General features: G+C 42.1%; 2 protein-coding genes across 7 annotated transcripts in view; one reads left to right on the top strand and one right to left on the bottom strand.

The window, feature by feature from the left end:
• MRPL40 (mitochondrial ribosomal protein L40) overlaps positions 1-4,070 on the bottom strand; it is a 30,162-nt gene extending 26,092 nt beyond the window's left edge. For both annotated transcript variants that reach the window (XM_085876902.1, XM_085876901.1), the window contains exon 1: positions 3,918-4,070. In XM_085876902.1, the coding sequence (XP_085733028.1) occupies positions 3,918-3,976 (59 nt within the window). In that variant the 5' untranslated portion in view covers positions 3,977-4,070. The remainder of the gene's footprint in view (positions 1-3,917) is intronic.
• A 114-nt stretch (positions 4,071-4,184) lies between these two features.
• The window catches only part of LOC147027459 (uncharacterized), a 67,393-nt gene continuing 44,596 nt past the window's right edge, over positions 4,185-26,981 (top strand). Inside the window, exons 1-2 of one of the 5 annotated variants that reach the window (XM_085876895.1) lie at positions 4,185-4,638; positions 8,765-8,823. In XM_085876895.1, the coding sequence (XP_085733021.1) occupies positions 4,327-4,638; positions 8,765-8,823 (371 nt within the window). In that variant the 5' untranslated portion in view covers positions 4,185-4,326. Of the gene's footprint in view, positions 4,639-6,293; positions 7,067-8,764; positions 8,824-26,981 lie in introns of those variants that run through there. The other 4 variants (XM_085876893.1, XM_085876894.1, XM_085876897.1 and 1 more) reach the window with 4 other exon arrangements.

The raw sequence follows: 26,981 nt of genomic DNA, 5'->3' as shown, positions 1-26,981 counted from the left end.
TCACGCGTACGTACCACACGACATGGAACATCACACGTACGTACCACACGACATGGAACATCGCACGTACGTACCACACGACATGGAACATCACACGTACGTACCACACCACATGGAACATCACACGTACGTACCACACGACATGGAACATCACACGTACGTACCACACCACATGGAACATCACATGTACGTACCACACCACATGGAACATCACACGTACGTACCACATGACATGGAACATCACACGTATGTACCACACGACATGGAACATCACACGTACGTACCACATGACATGGAACATCACGTGCACGTACCACACGACATGGAACATCACGTGTACGTACCACACGACATGGAACATCACGTGTACGTACCACACGACATGGAACATCACGTGTACGTACCACACGACATGGAACATCACGTGTACGTACCACATGACATGGAACATCACGTGTACGTACCACACAACATGGAACATCACGCGTACGCACCACACGACATGGAACATCACGTGTACGCACCACACGACATGGAACATCACGTGTACGTACCACACGACATGGAACATCACACGTACATACCACACGACATGGAACATCACACGTACGTACCACACGACATGGAACATCACGCGTATGTACCACACGACATGGAACATCAGGCACACGTACCACACGACATGGAACATCACGCGTACGTACCACACGACATGGAACATCACACGTACGTACCCTCCTCTTCTCGCCCATCCTCCTCCTCACTCCCCTTCTCGCCCACCCTCCTCCTCACTCCCCTTCTCGCCCACCCTCCTCCTCACTGCCACCCTCCTCCTCACTCCCCTTCTCGCCCACCCTCCTCGTCACTGGCCTTCTCCCCCACCCTGCTCCTCAATGCCCTTCTCCCCCACCCTCCTCCTCAATCCCCTTCTCCCCCACCCTCCTCCTCAATCCCCTTCTCCCCCACCCTCCTCCTCAATCCCCTTCTCCCCCACCCTCCTCCTCAATCCCCTTCTCGCCCACCCTACTCCTCACTCCCCTTCTCCCCCACCCTCCTCCTCAATCCCCTTCTCCCCCACCCTCCTCCTCCTCAATCCCCTTCTCCCCCACCCTCCTCCTCAATCCCCTTCTCCCCACACCCTCCTCCTCAATCCCCTTCTCGCCCACCCTCCTCCTCAATCCCCTTCTCGCCCACCCTCCTCCTCACTCCCCTTCTCCCACACCCTCCTCCTCAATCCCCTTCTCGCCCACCCTCCTCCTCAATCCCCTTCTCGCCCACCCTCCTCCTCACTCCCCTTCTCCCCCACCATCCTCCTCAATCCCCTTCTCGCCCACCCTCCTCCTCACTCCCCTTCTCGCCCACCCTCCTCCTCACTCCCCTTCTCCCCACCCTCCTCCTCAATCCCCTTCTCGCCCACCCTACTCCTCACTCCCCTTCTCCCCCACCCTCCTCCTCAATCCCCTTCTCCCCCACCCTCCTCCTCAATCCCCTTCTCCCCCACCCTCCTCCTCAATCCCCTTCTCCCCCACCCTCCTCCTCAATCCCCTTCTCCCCCACCCTCCTCCTCAATCCCCTTCTCCCCCACCCTCCTCCTCAATCCCCTTCTCCCCCACCCTCCTCCTCAATCCCCTTCTCACCCACCCTCCTCCTCAATCCCCTTCTCGCCCTCTCCTCCTCAATCCCCTTCTCGCCCACCCTCCTCCTCAATCCCCTTCTCGCCCACCCTCCTCCTCAATCCCCTTCTCGCCCACCCTCCTCCTCAATCCCCTTCTCGCCCACCCTCCTCCTCACTCCCCTTCTCGCCCACCCTCCTCTTCACTCCCCTTCTCCCCCACCCTCCTCCTCAATCCCCTTCTCGCCCACCCTCCTCCTCACTCCCCTTCTCCCCCACCTTCCTCCTCAATCCCCTTCTCCCCCACCCTCCTCCTCAATCCCCTTCTCCCCCACCCTCCTCCTCAATCCCCTTCTCCCCCACCCTCCTCCTCAATCCCCTTCTCGCCCACCCTCCTCCTCAATCCCCTTCTCGCCCACCCTCCTCCCCACTCCCCTTCTCGCCCACCCTCCTCCTCAATCCCCTTCTCCCCCACCCTCCTCCTCAATCCCCTTCTCCCCCACCCTCCTCCTCAATCCCCTTCTCCCCCACCCTCCTCCTCAATCCCCTTCTCCCCACCCTCCTCAATCCCCTTCTCCCCCACCCTCCTCAATCCCCTTCTCCCCCATCCTCCTCCTCAATCCCCTTCTCCCCCACCCTCCTCCTCAATCCCCTTCTCCCCCACCCTCCTCCTCAATCCCCTTCTCCCCCACCCTCCTCCTCAATCCCCTTCTCGCCCACCCTCCTCCTCACTCCCCTTCTCGCCCACCCTCCTCCTCACTCCCCTTCTCCCCCACCCTCCTCCTCAATCCCCTTCTCCTCCACCCTCCTCCTCAATCCCCTTCTCCCCCACCCTCCTCCTCAATCCCCTTCTCCCCCACCCTCCTCCTCAATCCCCTTCTCCCCCACCCTCCTCCTCAATCCCCTTCTCCCCACCCTCCTCCTCAATCCCCTTCTCCCCCACCCTCCTCCTCAATCCCCTTCTCCCCCACCCTCCTCCTCAATCCCCTTCTCGCCCACCCTCCTCCTCAATCCCCTTCTCGCCCACCCTCCTCCTCAATCCCCTTCTCCCCCACCCTCCTCCTCAATCCCCTTCTCCCCCACCCTCCTCCTCAATCCCCTTCTCCCCCACCCTCCTCCTCAATCCCCTTCTCGCCCACCCTCCTCCTCAATCCCCTTCTCGCCCACCCTCCTCCTCAATCCCCTTCTCCCCACCCTCCTCCTCAATCCCCTTCTCCCCCACCCTCCTCCTCAATCCCCTTCTCGCCCACCCTCCTCCTCAATCCCCTTCTCCCCCACCCTCCTCCTCAATCCACTTCTCCCCCATCCTCCTCCTCAATCCCCTTCTCGCCCACCCTCCTCCTCAATCCCCTTCTCGCCCACCCTTCTCCTCAATCCCCTTCTCGCCCACCCTCCTCCTCAATCCCCTTCTCCCCCACCCTCCTCCTCAATCCCCTTCTCCCCCACCCTCCTCCTCAATCCCCTTCTCCCCCACCCTCCTCCTCAATCCCCTTCTCCCCCACCCTCCTCCTCAATCCCCTTCTCCCCCACCCTCCTCCTCAATCCCCTTCTCCCCCACCCTCCTCCTCAATCCCCTTCTCCCCCACCCTCCTCCTCAATCCCCTTCTCCCCCACCCTCCTCCTCAATCCCCTTCTCCCCCACCCTCCTCCTCACTCCCTCGCCCACCCTCCTCCTCACTCCCCTTCTCGCCCACCCTCCTCCTCACTCCCCTTCTCCCCCACCCTCCTCCTCACTCCCCTTCTCCCCCACCCTCCTCCTCAATCCCCTTCTCCCCCACCCTCCTCCTCCATCCCCTTCTCCCCCACCCTCCTCCTCAATCCCCTTCTCCCCCACCCTCCTCCTCAATCCCCTTCTCCCCCACCCTCCTCCTCAATCCCCTTCTCGCCCACCCTCCTCCTCAATCCCCTTCTCGCCCACCCTCCTCCTCACTCCCCTTCTCCCCCACCCTCCTCCTCAATCCCCTTCTCGCCCACCCTCCTCCTCACTCCCCTTCTCGCCCACCCTCCTCCTCACTCCCCTTCTCCCCCCCCCTCCTCCCCACTCCCCTTCTCGCCCACCCTCCTCCTCCCTCCCCTTCTCGCCCCCCCTCCTCCTCACTCCCCTTCTCGCCCACCCTCCTCCTCACTCCCCTTCTCGCCCACCCTCCTCCTCACTCCCCTTCTCGCCCACCCTCCTCCTCACTCCCCTTCTCGCCCACCCTCCTCCTCACTCCCCTTCTCGCCCACCCTCCTCCTCACTCCCCTTCTCCCCCACCCTGGTTTCCACACCGACCGGGAATCAGAATGAAGAACATGGAATACACACCGCCAGTCGCCAAGGATCGGGCGCACCAGGGTCTCGAGTAACGCACGAGCCGCCAGCATTTCTGCATATGTGGGGTTAGAGGTCACGCTCGCGAGGACCCAGGGTTGTCTTGGCAAAGATTGTCGCCTCAAAAAACAAACAGCAGTCGCACCGAAAGATTTAATTAGTAAAAGTGTGTGAAACCCGTGAATAATATTCCTTATCGTACACAAAAAGCAAGATCTGGTGCTTATACACCGCCGATAACGTGATATGGTTTTAAACGTGACGGTGACTGAGTGACGCGTGGATTGGCGGCACGGAGCGACCAGCGCTGGGTCGTGAACAGGTTGTCCGGTGTTTCCCGTGTGACCGTTGTTATGAATGAAAATGTGTTCAAACGTCATCACAAATAAAGTGGAGTGTTTTCATGGCTCGCCACACCAGGCGTTCCTCATCCATCATTTCGTTTGAAGCGAGTTACTGGACGATTGCTGCACAAGCCCATTGGGAATGGAACACACCCTGGTCCACCAAATGGCTCCTGCGGTTCATCGTCTGCAAATGTGACGTCATGAGAATGACGACGGCACGAGACGTTGGGCCACTGATCTCGACTCCTGGATTGGTCACGTCCACAGCGATTGTATGCGGAGGAGTGACGTCACCGGAAGTTCACTTTCCGCCATCTTGTCTCCCCCAAAACATCACTGCAGCGAAGTACGAAAACAGCAGACTGGCAGTAAGTAATCTCCAAATGCAAACAATAAACTTTGCGTGTAACTCATGGAAGGTTTTATTAGTTGGTGTAATGAACTTGTGGAAATCACAGACCTCGTGTGACCGTGAGAGAATGTCACTTCACGTGGTTTAATCCTCTTTCACGTCTGTGCGCTGACAGGGAACGTTGACGTTTGACATTTTCATGTGTTAAGTGTATTTTGTGACGTCATACACACGGTGGTTAAACGCAGGTGGTGACCTTTCGGCCCATCATACCTGCACCACATCAACACGAGAAAATTCCGGACTTTTTTCTCAAACTTCCAGAGGAGTCGGCATGTTTTGGGTAAAAAAAAAAAAAAAAAAAAAAACATCAACCACACAACACCCCTTGACAAGACCCACCCCCATCAACAACACTCTGCAGACATGCACATAACCATCCATCAATGCTCAAACTTGCAAAAAGACCTGCCAACATCCCTCTACCTCTCTCTCTCTCTCTCTCTCTCTCTCTCTCTCTCTCTCTCTCTCTCTCTCTCTCTCTCTCTCTCTCTCTCTCGTGCAGCCTGTGGCTGCTGGTTGCATCATTGGTTGGGATGCGGCTGTGCCGCTGATGCAGTGTCCCCCTTACCAGTACAGTGGTACTCATTTTGCCGAGCTTGGAAGGATGACAGGCTGAGTCAACCTCCTGGTGTATATTAATTCAGCGGCAAACGGGGCTTGAACTCAGGACCCTGGGATCCCAAGCCACCACCCGAACCACGAAGCCAACACCAGGCTTTTTCCTCTACCCCTCAATCTCCATAACTTCCAGGTTCCTCTCTAATTCCAATTTAAACCCATCTACTGTTTCTGTCCCCAATTCCTTTCCAGGGAGACTGTTCCATGCATCAACTACTCTTTGAGTGAAAGACCCCTACCTCACTACCTTCTTAACTCGACTCTTCTTTACTCTCAATCAATGCCCCTGGTGCGATCACTGTGTCTACTCTGCTGAATAATTCTTCTGCACTTATTTTGTCGATGCCCTTCAATACCTTAAACATCTCAATCATATGGCCTCGTATCCTCTTTCTTTCTATTGCATAAAGCCCTGTCTCCTTCAACCGCTCCTCAGCTGAGTCGAGTGAGGCCTGGAATCGATCTGTTCGTCCTGCGTTGAACCCTTCGACATGGCAGCGATGTCCTTCCTGAGTTGTGGTGACCAAAACTGCACACAATATTCTAGATGTGGCCCTCACTAAATTCCTGGGCTATGTTAACAACTCTTTTGATATATAAATCAAATGAAAATTCATTTCATTTCATTCGCAACCGAGCTATGGTTGTTCACAAGGTTGTTGTGGTGGCCGGAGTTGGGGAGAGACATTGAACGAGTGGTTAAGCATTGCGCTGCTGGGCAGGCAAATGCCGATAAGCCGTGCATGAACGGAATGTGTTTGATTGTGATCGGTGCGTTCTCTGGGTGGCCGGAGCGTGTGGTTTGGCAGGGTGCTTCGACGGGCATTGCTGTGCAGGGGCTGCGGCCGATCGTTGATAATAAAAGCATACCTGAGAGATTGGGTTCTGGCAACGATCTGCCATTCCTCACAGATGTGTTTAATGAACTTGTGCATCGTGGCGGTGTTCAACACCTTAAACGGTTTGTTAAAGTGTTGTGTCATCCTGACGTGCCGGAATCGTTTGTTAAAATGTTGTGTCATTCTGCCACTAATGAGCAGGCAGGATCGTTTGTTAAAATGTTGTGCCATTCTGCCACTAACGAGCAGGCAGGATCGTTTGTTAAAATGTTGTGTCATTCTGCCACTAACTAGCAGGCAGGATCGTTTGTTAAAATGTTGTGCCATTCTGCCACTAACGAGCAGGCAGGATCGTTTGTTAAAATGTTGTGTCATTCTGCCACTAACTAGCAGGCAGGATCGTTTGTTAAAATGTTGTGCCATTCTGCCACTAACGAGCAGGCAGGATCGTTTGTTAAAATGTCGTGTCATTCTGCCACTAACGAGCAGGCAGGATCGTTTGTTGAGATGTGGAAACGTGCTTGGTGTAAAGGGAAGTTTACATCTGCGCCGACAGTATTAATGTGTTTTCGTTACCGTGTGGAAATGTGATACGTTCAGCCACCGATGAACCTGGAAAGGTAATGGAGCCAGCAAATCGCCTGGTTCGGATTGATGGCGGGGAGCCGAGGCAGATTCGCTGTTCAGCGTCACCCCCACCTCTGATATCGTCAAGGCCAGACGTGCTGGCGCCCAAGGGGCTAGCGGACTCGGGGTGTTTACCTGATTCGGTCCTGTCCGAGGGAGACGCGCAAGCTTGTCGGCCGGGGGCGTTTGATGGTGCAGGGGGAGGTTCGCCTGGGGTGTCACCTCGACCTAGCCAGAAGGCGTGTAAGCATGGGCCGTCTGGTGGTGCTGTCCGCCCAGGGCGGATCAAGAGACGTGGTACTTGGGGGGATTTTGGATGATTAGTGTCCTTTTTCTCCAGTTGCTTTTTGTGTACTAGTGCCAATGCTTTTGCTAAGTGCCATTTTGTCACTAGTTGCTTTATGTGTCATAGTGTCAATGATTTTTGATTTGTATCATGTTGCCATTTTATAATCATACTTTTAGGAGGGAGGAGTGTAGTGTATGGGCATAGAGCGCTGAGGGGGCGTGGAGTATTTGTGATAATAGTCACATGCTTAGGCATGCATATATCTGCACGCGCCCGCTAGAGGCTCAGAGTGGTGCGCATCCGAGTACGCAATAAACCAGAGTTACAACTACACTCTCGGCTCGTATCTGTCTGCACCTCGGACACCACAGATTGTACCATTATACAAACAAGTGGGAGTTGTGGATTGTACCATAATACAAACAAGTGGGAGTGGTGGATTGTACCATAATACAAACAAATGGGAGTGGTGGATTGTACCATAATACAAACAAGTGGAAGTGGTGGATTGTACCATAATACAAACAAGTGGGAGTTGTGGATTGTACCATAATACAAACAAGTGGGAGTTGTGGATTGTACCATAATACAAACAAGTGGGAGTTGTGGGTTATACCATAATACAAACAAGTGGGAGTGGTGGATTGTACTATTGCAACAAGAAAGACTGTTCTGCAGTCACCGCCACTGAAGGAGGATAGAGATTATGTTTTCACCCCTGTCTGTCTGTCTGTTTGTAGACAAGATATCTCAAAATGTTTTGGACAGATTCAGATGAAATTTGGTGGAGAGCTTTGGTTTGTAAGAAGGACAAATTCTTTCGATTTTGGGAAGATCTGAATCTGCACCCAGATCCGATAATCTTTTAAGTGATTTTTTTTCTTTCATTTTTCAGCATTGGGCTAAAACGATTTGTTGCACGATACATCAAAAAGTTAGAGACGGATTCAGACGAAACTTGGTGGATGAGTTGGGTCGGTGACACAAACAAGCTGATTAAATTTTAGTTCAGATCTGAATCCAGATCCTGCCCATCAGTGGGATACAAAATGTAAACAAATCAGCCTGGCGGAGGTGCCACATCTGTCAAGTGTTCCCATTTGAATGAATAACATTAAATAGTCATGTCTGTCCAGTGTTCTCATTGAATGAATAAGATTAGATAGAGCAGTGTCTGTCTCATGTTCCTATATGAATTAATAAGATTAGAGAGAGCCGTGTCTGTCCCTTCTTACCATGTGAATGAATAAGATTAGATAGAGCCTTGTCTGTCCTGTCTTTCCATGTGAATGAATAAGATTAGAGAGAGCCATGTCTGTCCTGTGTTCCCAAGTGAATGAATAAGATTAGAGAGAGCCATGTCTGTCCTGTGTTCCCAAGTGAATGAATAAGATTAGAGAGAGCCATGTATGTCCTGTGTTCCCAAGTGAATGAATAAGATTGGATAGAGCCATCCATGTATGTCCTGTGTTCCCAAGTGAATGAATAAGATTGGATAGAGCCATCCATGTATGTTCTGTGTTCCCACGTGAATGAATAAGATTGGATAGAGTGCACTAAGTGTGTTTTTTACTTTTATTTCATGTTTTGTGTGTGTGTGTGTGTGTGTGTGTGTGTGTGTGTGTGTGTGTGTGTGTGTGTGTGTGTGTGTGTGTGTGTGTGTGTGTGTGTGTGTGTGTGTCGTTGATTGGTATCTTCATATGCAGGTTTCAGAACGTGGAATGGAGTCCCTTTCAGGGTGGGCTCAGTGTCCACCATCATTTCGGTAAGGGGTTCATGATTCACAGATCAATTTGTGAAGTTTTCTGTTCTCAAGGTTTTGTTCCGAGGGCTCTCTTCAGGATCGTTACTGAGCCCAGGACAGCTTCCAGCTGAAGTTCGTTCGTAGTAATATTCCCAGGGATGGTTTTTAATATCTCTGTGAGGTTTTTCTCATCATTCCTGAAGCTCCAGCTTTCACTTGTACAACTTTGGCATTCTTCAGCTTCCAGGATCTTTTCACTCCATGCTTGAGGTCTTGGTATTTGGCCATTTTCTTGATTTCTGCATCGTTTAGTCCAAAATCACTGCAATTAACACTTCAATTAGCAATGCCTTCTCTCTTTTTTTTACCCAAGAATGATATCCGGTTACAGTGCTTTCTTTTCCATGTCCACGCTCTATGGGATCATGAGGTCGAATGTGAGCATTACTTCCTTGTTTTCAGTGATTGCTTTTGGTTCATGTTTCCATGAGTTTTCTGAAATTGGGATATTGAAATTTATGCAGATGTGCCAACAGATAACTCTACTCACTTTGTTGTGCATTTGGGTGTACAGCTGTTCTGACATGAGGTTTTTTTACTTCCCGATAGGACGTGGCTTGTACTTTCTGTTTCTACCTTACGGAACCTACACTTGTCTGATTGACTCAGTCCCACCATTTTATTAAAGCCATTGATGTCGTGTCCTCAGTCTTGGGCATTTTTAATGATTCGTTCTCCATCCCATTTGAGCTGACCTCTTCTTCACCATTACAAAGAGCCTTCTTTGTCTATTCCTAATCTGTCCAACTCTTCTTTTTTAAATACCTTTCTGCTCTTTTATCGTTTTACACATTCTCGGTGTATATCTGTTTATGATTCGTTTTATATTTTTGTTTTGTTTATTTTTGCAATTGTTGGAGCTGTTGTTAGTGCAATTGGTGGGGCTGTATGTATTTTTTGTTGTTTCAGTTTCTTGAGTGACATCTTCCATTCGAACCTGTCCATGGGAAGTTTTTGCTGGGTGGGTTTGGGATACCTTCATGTTTGCTTACAAATTGGATTCGGTAGTCTGGTTCACGTATTCATCCAATCTTACAGTTGCTCGTTCTGTGCACTTGGTTGAGCTCCATCAGGTCACCACCTCCTTCTCGTGTCGTTAGGTACATTCTCGGGATGCATTGATTTTTATAAAACACTTTGTGGATGGTGAGGAATTTCCTTGTTTTGTTGTCCAGTTTATTTATTTCTGATTGTTGCCAGTTTATTATTCCACAGCTGTATTGAAATACAGCTGTATTGCGAGTTGGTTGACGGCTTTGATTGTGTTCCTTAGAGAAAGGTATGTTTTCAGGAACAACCTCGTTCTCTGCAGGTATTCTTTGGTAATTGTTTTGCGGATTTGTTTGTGACATATTTGGTGGCAGTCTTCTACTCCGAGGTATTTGTTTACTTTGTTGTCTCATTCCTGTATTGTTGTATTTGTGTCAATTTTTTTTGTTGATCTTGCTCATATGAATGTGCATTTGGCACACTTATCTCGGCCAAATTCCATTTGAATGTCGTCAGAGTACTGTTTCAAGGGTGTGTGTGTGTGTGTGTGTGTGTGTGTGTGTGTGTGTGTGTGTGTGTGTGTGTGTGTGTGTGTGTGTGTGTGTGTGTGTGTGTGTGTGTGTGTGTGTGTGTGTGTGTGTGTGTGTGTGTGTGTGTGTGTGTGTGTGTGTGTGTGTGTGTGTGTGTGTGTGTGTGTGGTGTATATAATAATGTTATGGTTTTTGGGGCCGATGGAATAATTTCATAGTGCAGCATCTCCCGTGGACATGTAGGAGACAAACTGAGAGCTTTACCGTTCCGTGTCACCATTGCTGTGTTAATTAGGTAGGGTTTTAGGATAATTTCTCCCAGTATGTGATTGCCCCCCTGTGACCTTTTCCTATGTTTTTGCATTTCAAGACCGGCGATAAAAAGAGATCATGTCCTTAAAACAACAATAACCAAGCTGCACGTCCAAGCAGGCAAGAAACTCCACCTCCAGGAATGACAACTCACAAACCACACCGCCGGAGTGGATGATTGAGGGGCGTGACGTGAGAGGGAAGATAGAGTTAGGAGCGGAGTATCGCATTGTGCGATCAAAGAGGAAGGTTCAGAGAGAAGGAGTGAGGAGTTGGTGGTTGGAAGAGAATGGCATGACTGTTGCTTCTCCTCGACATGGTGAAGAACGCTGCGCGATTCTCGTGTTTGGGCTGCTGAATTTGCCGCACACTGGGCAAGATGCTAGCCATTCCTGTTTGGCTGATTCGCAAAGTTGTACAATTTAGAGAAAGAGAGAAAGAGTGTGCGAACTTGGTGCGATTCTGTTGTGTGTTAAAGGAGGAAGGCGGGCGATCGTTGTGAGCAGACCTCCTGTAAGAGAGGAACATTTGGCATATTCATTCATGAGAAGAAGCCGCAAGGCAGTTGGTGAGCATGACATTGAATACCGCCTCACGAATAAAATAACCTCATGTACGTGACTGCAGAGAGCGGCTTGGTGCCATTTTGGGTGCAGTATCCTGCGCAGGATTCCGCAGCTCGATCGCCAAGTTCATAAAAGACAATCTCTGGACAAAGCTAAGTGCCAGAATAAAGGGAGGATTTTATTTTATTTTCTCTTTGTCTGCATTAAAGTCCGTGTGGAGAGACGCACCTCGACTTGAGGCTCTAATTACCTCACCCATTAATACCACGTTTGATTTATTTCCATTTTGAATATTTGATTTATGTCCATTAAGCCCCTATTTATTAATGATTGCTTGGGTCTGTTTATTCATTGTGGGTTTGAGTATAAGCCCTTGTCCTCTGTCCAAGTGCCTCCATCTGTTACATGTCCTTGCCGTCCTATGTCCTACGCACCATAATCTCTCAGGAATTCGGCTGTTCGCCTCCAAGGGAGATCGTTCGGCTATCTGATCAGGTCGGTGTTAACCGCCCGTCCACGACAATTGGGTCGGGGGAATTAACTTAAAGAGCAGGTTGCAGGTCACCAAACATGATCTGAAAATTTTTCAACATGATTATATGTGCATTAAATAGTTCGATGCAAACTATTGTGGTTGCCTAACTATTGGGAAAATTAATGAAATTTAACTCCGAAGTTGTTATTTCTCGAGGCTGTTGAAAAAAACATCCACGTGCCATATATGGATTGTGACGTCACGTTCTCCAAAACAAAGCGGATGCTCACTTGCTCATTGAAGAAGTGTCCAGTTCAGCGGGCCGTTCTTTCGCTTTTTTGAGCTTGCAACTGTCTATATTATCCTTTTTATTTTTAATTATTGTAGAACAAAGTTATTTGGATATTTGTACATCATGCCTCGTATGTGTGTCATCATGTTTTGCGAAAATGGCTGGAAAATGGGTAATCGCTCCCACCGATTCCCAAAGGAATAAAACATTCGCCGGCAGTGGATAAGATTTGTACAAACAAAACGGGCGAATTTTCCCCCAAAGAAAACGGGTAAAGAGGACCCTTTGGATAGACTTGTCATTTGTGGTGACCATTTCACAGCCGAGGATTACGAAGGCATAAACACATCTGATCACCACTCTGTGAATATGAGTTGTTGGTTGACAAGTTTTCCAGATACTGCTCTGTCACTGAATCAATTGTTGAGTTGAAGTGAGAAAAACCTTGAAATGTATTCTTAAAGAGTACACGGAAAAAGACATAAATAAACTTTCTGAAAAACACAAGCATGAAAAAATTTCTCAACAAATCAACTTATTGTTGATTAAATTACTTTTTTAACATCATCAGCAAATTGGGCTATTTCATTTCAATTGTAAAAAATTGATCAATTTTCCACTTTTTTTTCTAAATTTGGTAGAATATTTCCCAATGAGGCTAAACATGTTTTGGTATTGATATGCCACAACAGTCTCTTGAAAGTTGGGGTTTGTTCTCACTGTTCACTTTCGCTGGGGTCAAGCTCAGCTGTCAGAAAGACTTCAACGCCAAGGCTATGGTGTATAATATATTTGGGTCCATTATTGATTCATTCTATTGCTGACTCTTGAGTGACTTGAGGGTTAAAATTATTATATCAAGTCACAGACGAATCAAACTTTACATTATTTTATGCATCGAACAACAAAATGAAAATCTACAAACCAATCCGTCTGGTGGAGTCTGTCAGTGTGAACTGCCGGGCAGTCAGTCCTGCCACTTGAACACGAAATCGGCCGTTTTCTGGCACTTGCAAGTGGCGCAAATTTATATGGCTCAGGGCCAGAAACTCCATAGTATAAATTCCCATCATCCTCCGACTTGTCCTCGGCAATATCAGAATGAAAACACTCAATTTCATCGCTGCTGAAATCACTCTCTGATTCGCATCTCGCCATTGTTCGCACGATGTTTCCGAATGTTCACGAAGTTTTCGGAGAATGTGACGTCATAGCATCTCCAGTAAATTCCGGTCTGTTTTTCGATCACTGACAAAAGTTTTGACTGAAAAGTTAATTTTAGCATATTTTGAGTTTCAAATGTAAGAAAATAATTGGCCAACGATTATTAATGTGATTACAACCTTTGAATCACGCGAAGTCATCAGCGACTCAAAACCTGCTCTTTAACTGCCTGGGCCGCAGCAATATTTATGGACATAATGTGCAATATGTGATGCATAAAATGTGTATTTTGTTATGGATCCGGCGTTAGAGTTTCACGACGAGGGGAAGGACTCTAGTTCCTCCCGACCACCCAGTCCTGAGGCCACCGGGCATGAATAACTTCATGCTCCGGCTGGTTGTAAAGCAACCACGAGCGCCAATTGATACTGCAAATCCTGGCAGGGTTTCACTACTTCGCGTGGTACCTTACCTGTGGACAGCTGCACAAATGGGGGTCTCGTGCCCTCGTTGCGTACTTGTGTGGAACTTACTGTATCAGGTGCAGCCGAGCAGAGCTGCCAAGTACGCACCGGCTAACAATTTCAAATCCCGTGGGATAAAATTTCCTGGCTAACTACGTACAGACTATGCTGGACCACTGGAGGAAAATATGTGACAAACTGGGTACATTGATAACAAGCAGGTTTATTTATAGCTAAGCCAAGGAAAGGGCATGTAGACCAATCAAAGGTTTTATTAAGCAAGGTGTACAGCATGGGAAAGCAAGGATTGATGAGGTGCAGCAAAACAAATGCAATTATTTACAACAGAAGACACAGGGCAGAGCTAAACCAAAATCAATCTTCTACAATGTTGAATGAAAGAATAAATAAAAGGTTTATTTCTATTCAACTTCTGTTGCAGCCAAAGGCCAATTTGAGGTAAGTTTGACAATTGATAATTTTAACAAGCAAAATATGATAATACAATAAAATGGCAGTACATGATAAATGGGGTTTCTTGGACGCCCATTCAAATGAATGGGGGAAAAGGGAAAAACTTTTTTTTAAATAATTTTGAGATTGTAGTAAATTTTTTTCCATTGTTCAATTGATAACCATCAAAGTTTTCGGTCCATTCAAGGATATATATTTTTTTCTTTACATCCTCCAACTTATTTGTAATTAAATTTATCCACTCATTGGTTTTATCTACTTTTACCCCGGTTATTTCTTAAATAAGACTTATTTGATATTTCTCACATTCGTTATGTTTCCCATTTAAATAGCAAGGCTGATTACATCTCCACTCTTTCGTTTGGTTATTGCTTGGTTCTATCATCTATAAATCAGTAAAAAGACGGCGGTAGCCTGTTAAAATTCCAAACCCAATATCGGAACACTTCCCCTTATAACCATAAGGGAGACAATTGATTCCATTCTCGAAAATATATCTTCTATCATCAAAAGCTCCACATGCTTTCTTATTTATCTCTTCTGTATATAATTGATGTTTATAACTTCTTATTGTATTCATTTTTCTGTACTTTTCCTTCTTTAAGATTAAACAGTTGTAATAATTTTTAAAGTTTATTGTTTCCTTGATTATATTTTTCTTTATTCCCTTCAGCTTCTTATCACACCTTTCAATGTTATTATTATCAATATACGTGAAGTCATAAGACTTTGATCTCAATGCTATAAATTCACTCGTGACCTTCCCACCCAATTAATCTTTAAACTTACCAATAACCTTTTTATTCTTTGATGAAAACAATACATTACCTGACTTATAATTACTTGTATCATAGATATCAATATTATCAATCAAATCATCATGCACATCACTTGTCTTAATTTCCAATATATAACTATCTGAATCCATATATAACAATGACACATTATCCTTATACTTTGATTTTAAATTATTATAGTAATAGTCATGCATTAACGACTTTGATAAGTCCAGAATTGATATTATAATATAAATAGGTTTATCCATTTAAATACTCTCTTTTTTTCAAATGAACAGCACAAAAGTTCTCTGAAAACACCTCCGCTTGCTCAAAACTTGGTATATTAATTAACTTTGAAGCCTGTTTCCAAGATGTAGCAAGTCTTATGTTTTGTCGATTCCTAACATTTTCCATAGTCTTTCCAAATACAGCATTATTCATAAATTTATAAAAGTCCTCAAAATCTGCTTTTGCTTATGTTCTCCTTTTTTGTATTAAAATCAAAATACTTCTTTAACCAATGACTGTTTAAATTTCAAAATCCAATGAATTTTCCTCACTCTCAACCCAGCAGATAAATATTGTCTCAAGTTCCTTTAATGCAAAACATAACTTTCTTTATCATTCAATGTTGCAAGTAGTTTTTCTGTAGATTTAACTTTTATATTAAATGACTGTTGGTAATCACTTAACCATTCTTTTCTTGGACTTTATTTATCAGGGGCATAATGTAGGTCTTTATGTTTGTTATGAAGTTCTTCTGGATATTTTAAATCAAGCTCAAAATAATATCCAACTTCAGCTTCATCCAATTATTTTGAGAGGAGATAATGTCTTGTAAAACTTTTTCATAATGTTTTTCTTTAACCCATTTAAGTTTTCCATAAGGTAAAGATTGAGACATCGCCCACCCATACAAATTGTTCGCATCATAATACATCGGGTAAGAGTTGTCCTCATTCTAATTATAATGAGGAAGATATTTATTTGCTTTTGCATATCTCTTGGAACATACATGAGATATTCCTCCTCTTTTAGCCTTCTCTATCATTAAAAGCATATCTATATCACTGATTAATTCCAAATTCTGTTTTGTCATTTTTAACAAAGCACTCCAAGCCAAACCCGGGGCTGTGTAATAATGAGTGGGGTATAATCCTTAAGAATTTTTATTATGACAGACTGTTCTGAAAGTTTCAAACACATCAGCCAATAACAATACATCAGTTTAAAGATACAAATCATGATATTCTCCAAGATTCTTTATATTAAACTTCTCCAAAACCTTTTTAGCTTGTGTATCATCTCTATCGGAAATATCAGTTTTATTCAACTTGCAATAGAAACTTTCCCTTGAAGGAAGTTGTGTTTCTTTAAACTTCTCAAATGAATCCATATATTCTTACGAATATATTCCCTTTTGTGATATAAGATCAATCTCTTCTTGATTTGAGAAATGTGATGTAAGATTCGGTAAGTTTTTAATATTTGATGCTGAGTTATATAATGGACTTGCCATAAACTTGTATGTGTCAAGAAATCTGATATGGTTGATGGGGGATGTATGAATTGTTTTTGTGAATGAGATGTATTTTTGATCTGTGTTAGGAGTGGCAGAAATATCTCCAGATGTCTTTGAAAGTTCATTCATAAAGAGATGTGTGTCATAGTGAGCATTGTTGTGAACAAAGACAGGAATAAAGGTTGGGGGCTTGTAATTAAGATTACAACGGGAATGAGCTGGACCTCGATATTTACCAGTAAGATGACAGTGATCCATAACCTTGACCTCTCCCTCAATTTTATCCTCACAAATATGACAGATACTGTTTTTTCTAAATTCCCTTTTCTCTCCCTTTGTTAATGACATTGGTTCATAGGTTTTAACCATTATTTCTCTTCGTCTTATACAGTCTTTTTCCAATCGTCTTACAAACTCCCCTGAGGCATCTTCTCCTCTAGAAAGTTCTAACTTGTTGTATTCATCACCAACAGATGATTTGATATCATAACAGAAACCACAAGGATTATGTTTTTGATGTTTATTTGTGTATGATTTCTTTGGATTTGGAAAAACAGTATCTTTCTTTTCAAGGATACTTTCAAAATCAACATATATCACAAATGGATGTTTTATAGATTTGTTAAAATCTTTAAATGGTATGATTGAACCTGCTTTTGGAAAATTGATTTTGGTTGATTTATGATTCCGACAATATTTCGAATGTTGATTTAATCGTTCTTTTGTGTGAAAGGAGTTGAGACATCTGAGAAAGGAGTTGAGAGTTGAGAGTTGATACATTTTACATTTTCTCTTGTATAGTTGTGATTTGGTTGATCTTGATAAATATTTGATGAAAGCATAATGTGATTTTTCCTTTGAAGTAAAGTAGAGAAGGTCAATGTGTGTTTCATCATTTTTATAGTTGTTTGACATTTTTGGTTCACGAGCGCCAGCCAGAGTGACCACTATATTCGTTATGTCTGTGTGTCTGTATGTATGTCTGTCTACCTGTCCAGAGCACAACTTCATGGGATGTGATCCGATTTCGATGAAACTTGAATATGATGTTGATATCAATGCCTAGTTTTGTCTTTCTGGCGATGGGCGTCCCACACCCATTGTGGGTGGAACCATGCCCACTTGTAATTTTTGTTTTTTTCATATTTTTTCTCGATTTTTTTATCGAAATTCCCGCTCGAGAAATTGTGCGCATTGGCCATATGTACAACATATAAAAAATTCAGTTTGATTCGGTCAATTTTGAGGGAGAAGATAGGTTTTGAAGAAATGGGCGGTGACAGATAGTCGGGTAGCAGCTCATATTGCCCATTGTGGGCGGAGCCACGCCCACTTGTTTTTGGTTCACGAGCGCCAGCCAGAGTGACCACTATATTCGTTATGTTGGGGAGTCGATCGTGTCGAAAAAAAAAAATTTTTCGAAAAAAAATTTCGAAAAAAACTAAAATTTGTTTTTTGATCTTCCCTTATTTGTTGGTTGTGGTGTCGGTCTGTTGGGTAGTCGATCTAGTCGAATTTTTTTTTTTTTTGACATTTGTTCTACCCTTATCATCAGTATTTAAAATGGCGATTTCAGTTAACACAATGGCGATTTCGATGAAACTTGGTTGGTAGGTTCATACCATGACCTAGTTGTGTGCAAATGAGAACCGTTGATATGGACACCACTGTTGCCTTGCAACGGGACTTTGAAATTTTTGAAAAATCATAAAAAATCATTTTTTTCAAAAATCGGGCCACGAGCGACTGTGGGCAGTACATTCAGCCATATTGTCAAAATTTTCCAGCCGGATCCTATGAAAACTGTCGGAGAAAATAGACTTTGAATGAACCCTGGTCGAAAACAATAAAAAAACGAAGTTCGTTATATCTCAGAGACTATGAGTCAGATATACATGAAACTGGTATGGTAGGTTCATGGTATGTCCTAGTTATGTGTGAGAAAGCACCGTTGTTATGGACCCCTCCGTTGCCTAGCAACGGCCGAAAAACCTCTAAATGTGGGGGTATTTTAACGAAAAAACAATCTGCACCATTAACCCTTGAAGCTAGAATCATGAATTTTCTTGTGCTTAATCCGCAGGTCATTCCCCATCGAACGGGCCCATCACGTCAGGTTCTATTGGGTAGTCGACTTACCATGTCCGCCTTCCTGCTTGTCCGTGTGTGTGTTTGTCGGGGGTTTTTGACCCCCTTGCATTTGTTCGATTTTGATGAAATTTGGGTGGTAGGACCAGTTTATGACGTCGTTGTGCCACGTAGGTACTGGTTGCTAATGCCCCTTTGGTTGCCCAGCAACGGGACTTTGAAATATTTGAAAAATCATTAAAAATTAATTTTTTCGAAAAACAAAAATCGGGCCATGACCGACTGTGGGCAGTACATTCAGCCATATTGCCAAAAATTTCCAGCCAGATCCGATGAAAACTGTCGGAGAAGATAGACTTTGAATGAACCCTGGTCAAAAACAATAAAAAACGAAGTTCGTTATATCTCAGAGACTATGAGTCTGATATACATGATACTGGTATGGTAGGTTCATGGAATGTCCTAGTTATGTGTGAGAAAGAACCGTTGCTATGGGCCCCTCCGTTGGCTCGCAACGGCTGAAAAACCTCTAAATGTGGGGGTATTTTAACGAAAAAAACAATCTGCAGCATTAACCCTTGAAGCTAGAATCATGAATTTTCTTATGCTTAATCCTCAGGTGATTTCCCCATCGAACGGGCCCATCGAGTCAGGTTCTATTGGATAGTCGACTACCCCTGTCCGCCTACCGGCTTGTCTGTGTGTCTGTCTGTCTGTCCAGAGCATAACTCCGTGGGCTTTGATCCGATCTTGATGAAACGTGGTTATGTGTTCGATATCAATGTCTATTTGTGTTTTTCTGGATGAGGGTGTGCTATGCCCTTCATGGGCGGAGCCACGCCCAAAAATAGCCATTTTTAGGGGGTAGTCGGATTAAATATCTATCTTCTCCGAGGGAATTGACTGAATGGAATGGATTCTTCAGTATTTGAATAGCAAAATGAATGATCTAAAACTTGTCGTTGTCCGATTTTTCTTTTTCGTCCTAAGGTCAAGGTCAGAAAGTCAAAAACTTAGAAAATTGCGAATTTTGACATAAAAATCATACGACCGCCCAAACTTTGAGAGCTCGGATGACAATATTTTTTATGCATAATCTTGAGGTCATTCCCCACCTAAGGTCTTGAAACCATTTTGCTCTATCTCGAACACCTTGGCTGTGGCGCCCCCTTCAACTTTGTTTTTACGCTGATTTCATCAAAGTATGGATAATCCGAGGAGTGCGAAATGCCATATAGCCTATATGACATTATATTGTTCCTGGAATGTTCCAGAGGAAGTTTTGCACCAAAGGTCATAATCCTTGACCTTTGACCTTTAAAGGCCACAAAGGTCAAATTTTCAAAGTTGTGGGAATCGAACCGGGTTGTCGACCTTCTTCGACGAACTAACTCCAATAAACTATAGCACGTATCCTGTTTCCTTATTTTAATGTCCACAACATTGTTTTGTGACCTTTAAAGGTTATGCAAAGGTCAAATTTTGAAAGTTGTTGAACGAAACCGGGTTTTCGACATTTTGCATCTCATAACCTGTCACTCGTACCACATCCTGTTGATCATTTTTATAACTTGGTCAAAAATTATCACATTGTCTCATCCTTGACTTCTGAAACAATGTACATCGTCAAATACCGCTCGGGAACCATCGTCACCTCCCGGCAAGTTAATATCTGAACTTTGTTTTTTATCCGTTAATACATATACATTAACAGATAGATTATTCATTTTCTCAAATTTCGGAATATCTCTCAGTGACAATTGGAAAATTTAAATCGTTAACATTTAATGTATTCTCGTATTTCTTATAATGTTCAACCCTTTCAGGTTTCCATTGGGGAGGATGTAAGTGAGCAAGAACAGACCATAGAAAATATTTATTATCTTTGTTTTGAATATTAACAACTGCTTTCTTAAGTTTTATCTCTTTTGGTAAATCAGTATAAGAAGAAGCTTGAAGAGGATCTGATTTTAAGATGTGAATATCGATAAAGATTATTTTTGTAATAGCAAATCCATGACCTACTACATTGTTATCAACATCTTGTTCTTGTCTCTGGAGTTCATCGTAAACATCACATCTTACAAAATCTTGTAATGATGAGATAAAGTGAGGGTTTGTCCTCATATCGGGAGTAGTTTCATTGCCTTATTGAACCACATTCAATTTTACTCCCATATAAAACTTAAAAGTTTTCATTTCACTTCATGTGTTTTTAATTAGAGTTTCAATACTTTGTTTAACCATATCAACAGCTTCAATGATTGAAGATGGTCCAGGGTCTTGAAAGTGAAACAATCTTATTTTTATATGTCCTTTAAATGCCCCATCAGTGTTTTCAATGGAGAATTTCGTAGCACCTTCCCTTTCTTCCTTTTTCTTGTGCTTGCATGATTGAAGGTGTTTGTTATCAAAAAAATTAAAGAATATCATTATCACATCTATCATAATGTTTTGTTTATTGGTCAAGTGGAGATATTTGTCTGAAAAGATTGAATGTGTGTTTGATGGTTTGAAGGTGTTTTTTTTTTATAACATTTTTATTCATGATTACAAACATCGCAGTATGTTGTATTCACCATATTTATAAAACAAAACTTTGCTGAAAATAAAATTTTCTTGATGAAAATTCCATTTAATTTACAGGTGAATCTGTGCTTAAAAGCATTTTTATCCTCTAACTTTTTTCATTTCATAAATACAATGTATGAAGACACAAAAGGCAAGTTTCAATCAATCTCTTCACTTGTAAAAGATTCTGAGAAATATGTCAAGGATGTAAAATTGAACAAAGATAAATATAACAACTATTGGATAAAAACAATTATGGTGAATAATATGAGTTCTTCAATTTCCTTCAGTGGAAGGGCTTTTAGTATATCTGGAAGAACATCAATAAAAGTAACTCGAACAAAAGTTTCTCCTCTCTTTCTGGCAATATATTCAAAACTAGAAAGAGCAATGAAACAAGAAAATGTATCAAAAAAGAAAAACCTTATGGATGAAGCTTCAGAAAGAAAAGATAAGACCATCTGTAATATGCAAGGAGAAATTTGTATTTTTTTTTCAACAAGCCAAAATATGTAAATCCTGATGAAATAAAGGATGTTAATATATCAGGTGAAATGACATTTCGTTCAATAGTAGTTAAGGACCATTTTAAAATTACCTTTAATATAAAAAATGTCGTCTTAATCTGTGAATGAAAAAAAGTATATAGATATAGATGGTGATGTTTTTTATACTAATTAAGTATGAGTCATTATTCAACTGAAGATTTTGAAGATTATGAGAGTGATGATAGTTTCTCTGATGGAACAGAAGACAGTTATGATACTGAGAGTTTGTGTTCAAACGATAGTTATGAAAGTAGTTTTATAGATGATTGTGAAAGCCCCAATGAAAGTACCGAAGATACCGAAGATGAATTTTATTTGAAGTAAAGTTTTACTTCATAAATATGAATAGTTTACCAGATTTTGAGCCTCTTGAATTTCCTGATTGTCCACATGACAAATTTGAGAATTGTCCTGTGTGTCAAAGACGTGGATTAAACACTGAGTCAAAAACCAAAAACAATGTATGTTCTGTGATTATCTTCTAATTAATGATAATAAAAAATATAAAAAGGAATATAATTCTTTGAGATTTACACCAAAAATGAATTACTTCACAAGATTGATTCGAGAAATAAATGTAAAGTACGAGTGTGATAATACACCTTTTCTTTCAAGTGAAGAGACTGAACAAATGACGACCATGTTTCGTGGATTGGTTCTTTATATTATTAACGATTGTCATTTTCAGGGAAATATCAACATAACATATTGTATAAATTAGTCCATGGGCCCAGACCAGAAATTCCACTTGTCGGTACCATCTAAGGAAACCAATCCTAGTTATGATTTTTGAATTGGTGTCTATATATAGATCATATTTTGATGTGATAACCATTGCAGACTGGCAGCTTAGTCCATGGGCCAGGCCAGAAATTCCACTTGTCAGTACCATCTCAGGAAACCAATCCTAGTTATGATTTTTGAATTGGTGTGTATATATATATATATATATATATATATATATATATATATATATATACATATATACATATATATATATAAATATATATACATATATACATATATATATATAAATATATATACATATATACATATATATATATATATATATATATATATATATATATATATCATATTTTGATGTGATAACCATTGCAGACTGGCAGCTTAGTCCATGGGCCAGGCCAGAAATTCCACTTGTCGGTACCATCTAAGGAAACCAATCCTAGTTATGATTTTTGGATTGGTGTATCTATCTATAGATCATATTTTGATGTGATCACCATTGCAGACTGGCAGCTTATTGGTAGTTATCATCTCTGGAATGTACCCACCCTCCGCATAATGAAAGCGAAAAGGCAATCAAATCTGGATATCCTGAGCTGTTATTGAATGATATTACCTTAATGGGATGTGTCAATAGTCCATTGTGTGATTTTTCCCCCAAAACGTCAATATCTCAGAATGGTAAAATGGTAAAAATGCAAAATACATACACTTAGCTGCTCTTCTGGAACGGTTATCACATATTGAAATAATCATGTAGTCCCTACCAATAACTTAGTAGCCCTAAAGTTTGGTTTCCTCAGATGGTACCGATATATGCCTGGGCCCATGGACTAAATATAATAAAGGATTATCTTGAAATTAAACCTGAAGTTCGGATAAAACATGGAGTTTCGAAAAAAAGCCAATAAAAAATTAAATAACCTGTTTTCCAAATATATAAATGAATGATTTTTTACCCATTTGGGAAAATGAGATAAAATTTAACAACCATAAAAATCTTCCAAATTCATGAAGATGTCTCATAGTTGGTTCAAGCGGATGTGGAAAAACCTGCTTACTTTTAAAGATGCTCCTTACTCCCAACTTTTTGGATGATGATAATTTCATAATTTTCACAAAGTCGAGTTTTCAACCTGAGTATCAACGATTCTCACAAGGTTTTAATGCTGGTCTTCAAAAAGAAGATATAATCGGTTCATTTAAACTTCAAAACAAACTAAATGATGACAACATTGAAGATATAATACAACTATTTTGTGATACACAGAGATATAAAAAGAAATCAAAGCCGATAACTTGTATTCTTGTTGATAAAACGGATGATATACCTTCTCCCCAAGATTTGTACAAATCAAAAAGGAACCTCGTTATCTTTGATGATTGAGAGTAGAGGATAAATGGGGCTTCTGAGGCATCCATGCAAATGAATGGGGAAAAGGGGGAAAACTCTCTGAATCAACCCTGGAAAAGCCCAAAACAGGATACGGATTCCTCCCCCTCCCATACAAATGAATGGGGAAATGTTTCTGACTCAAGGCTCATCAGGTTAAAACAGAATGATTTTCTCCCCCCCCCCCCCCCATACAAGCTCATGTTAAATTGAGACGGATTCCTCCCCCTCCCATACAAGCTCATGTTAAATTGAGACTGTCTCAAGGCCCAAAAAACCCAAAATTGGAGAATGATCCCCCCCTGACTCTCTGACTCAAGGTCCATTGAGCACATGTTAAATGGAGACTTACTGATTTAAAGCACTTCTTTCCTTTTATATTTTCATTCCACTCAGAGTGATCGAATGAATTATTTGTCCATGTTCTTCTCAAGGTAATAAATTAATTTTCCTTTTACATTCATCACCTTTACTCACTTTATCCCTCATTCGGTTTTGTAAAATGGGAAAGTTTTGTTTTCAGTGTTTTCGGTTCATGCCGTGTAAATGAGGAAGTGTTTTCAGAACAGTCGTGCTGTGAAAAATGACGAAGTATTCTGTGAGAGATAAGGCCTCATGGTTATATTTTAAACGTAGGTTTTATCAAAATCATTGAAAGAATTTTCATTTTTGTGTTAAAATCAGTTAGACGGCTTGAGAACATATCGCCCACGTCCTTCCCAAGCTGTCTCGCCCGAACTGTCATTTCCTGTGTGGGATACACCAAGTTTTGAACGAGCGGAGGTGTTTTCAGAGAACTTTTGTGCTGTTCATTTGAAAAAAGAGAGTATTGAAATGGATAAACCTATTTATATGGGAACATCAATTCTTGACTTGTCAAATTCGTTCATGTATGACTATTACTATATAAAAATAATTTGAAATCAAAGTATAAGGATAATATGTCATTGTTATATATGGATACAGATAGTTTAATATTAGAAATTAAGACAACTGATGTATATGAGGATATGATTGATAATATTCATATATATGATACAAGTAATTCTAAGTCAGGTGATGTGTTGTTTTCATCAAAGAATAAAAAGGTTAATGGTAAGTTTAAAGATGAATTGGGTGGGAAGGTCATGAGTGAATTTATAGGATTGAGATCAAAGTCTTATGCTTTCACGTATATTGATAATAATAACATTGAAAGGTGTGATAAGAAGCTAAAGGGAATAAAGAAAATATAATCAAGGAAACAATAAACTTTAAACATTATTACAACTGTTTAACCTTCAAGAAGGAAGAGTACAGAAAAATGAATACAATAAGAAGTTATAAACATCAATTATATACAGAAGAGATAAATAAGAATGCATAAGGAGCTTTTGATGATAAAATATATATTTTAGAGGATGGAATCAATAGTCTCCCTTGTGGTTATAAGTATAAGTGTTAAGATATTGGGTTGGGAATTTTAACAGGCTACCGCCGTCTTCTTACTGATTTATGAATGACAGAACCAAGCAATAACCAAACCAAAGAGGAGATGTAATCAGCCTTGGTATTTAAATGGAAAACATAAAGAATGTGAGAAATATCAAATAAGCCTTATTGAAGAAATAACCAGGGTAAAAGTAGATAAAACAAATAAGCGGATAAATTTAATTACAAATAAGTTAGAGGATGTAAAGGAAAAAATTAATATCCTTGAATGGAGTGAAAACTTCGATGGTTATCAATTAAACAATGGAAAAACAATTTACTACAATCTCAAAATGATATGTGGCTCAGGAGGTGGTGAAACAAGAGCATTGTGAGAAGTTTTTATCATTTCATTTCTGCTCAACAAAGGCACTTAAACCAAGAACCAAGTTCCAAAGTAATCTTTCTGAATATATTCGATGGAAATGAATGTAATCGGAAAATTTAATTATTCCACAAAGTAGAACATGGACAAATATTCATTGGTTTGCTCTTTGAGTGGAATGAAAATATGAAAGGGAAGAAGTGCTTTCATCAGTAAGTCCCTATTCTAACATTTGCTTGTATGGGAGGGGGAGAAAATCAGTCTCCTATTTTGGTCTTTTGGGGCTTGAGTCAGTCTCAATTTTACATTTGCTTGTATGGGAGGGGGAGAAAATCAGTCTCAATTTTACATTTGCTTGTATGAGAGGGGGAGGAAATATGTCTCCTATTTTAGGCTTTTGGGGCTTGAGTCAGGAAGTTTTCCCCTTTTTCCCCATTCATTTGAATGGCTGCCTCAGAACCCCATTTATCCTCTACTGACGAAGCACCATCATTTGTAATTTGGGTGACGCTCTGTGAAGCGGTTTTCGTACGATGGTTCCCAATGGCTTGTGGTCTGTTTGTACCTCTGCTTTATACCCATATACATAGTGGTGGGACCTTTCCACCACAAAAACCACACAAGGCAGTTCCTTCCCTCTCTCTGAACATCGTTTTCTCTGCCACTGATAGTGAACAAGGCGCATTGGCAACTGGATGTCCTTGTTGTAGCAAACATGCTCCTCGGCCAGTCGATGACGCGTCAGCTTGGATGACTGATGGTTTGGAAGGCTCAAATAACTTCAGGATTGGTGCATGGCAAATTGCCTGCCTGAGGGTATTGAATGCAACAGCATGTTCAGGGTGCCACTGCCATTGTGCATCTTCCTTCAGTAAGTCACGTAGCGATGCCGTGATCATCGACATGTTGGGTACGAAACACGAGACTGCAAGAGTTAGTTAAAAACTACTGAGGCACGCTGTTGGTCTGCTTTGGACGTGGATGTTGGCAAGTTTGTGACTGCTTGTACTTTGGCCAAATCAGGCCTTTGGCCTTCGGCGGTGACGACGTGTCCCATATAGCTGACCTCTGACACCTTCCACTAAAACTTCTGACGATTAAATTTTACGTGACAAGACCGAGCATGCTCGAGTAGTTTGCCCACAATCTCGTCATGTTGAGCTTCTTCGGCTGCAGCCACAATTATGCCATCGGTATCGAAACGAAATACACCCCTTTGAGATCACCAAAGGCACTCTGATTTTGATTCTGCAGTACTTCGCTTGCAGAACTGAATCCGAAAGGCATTCTGGTTAAACAATATATTCCAAAAGGCGTGATAAAAGTACACAACAAGGCACACTGTCCTTGTCTAGTGGAACCTGCCAGAACGAGTCCTTTTGATCAAAGATTAAAAAAACACCTGCTTT

The sequence above is a fragment of the Eptatretus burgeri genome, chromosome 4 (assembly GCF_056783735.1).
Source record: "Eptatretus burgeri isolate ZD-2024b chromosome 4, Ebu_testis_v1, whole genome shotgun sequence".
In the NCBI taxonomy this organism is placed as follows: Eukaryota; Metazoa; Chordata; class Myxini; order Myxiniformes; family Myxinidae; genus Eptatretus; species Eptatretus burgeri.
The sequence above is the reverse complement of the archived record's forward strand: the minus strand, read 5'-3'. Positions and strand labels throughout refer to the sequence as shown.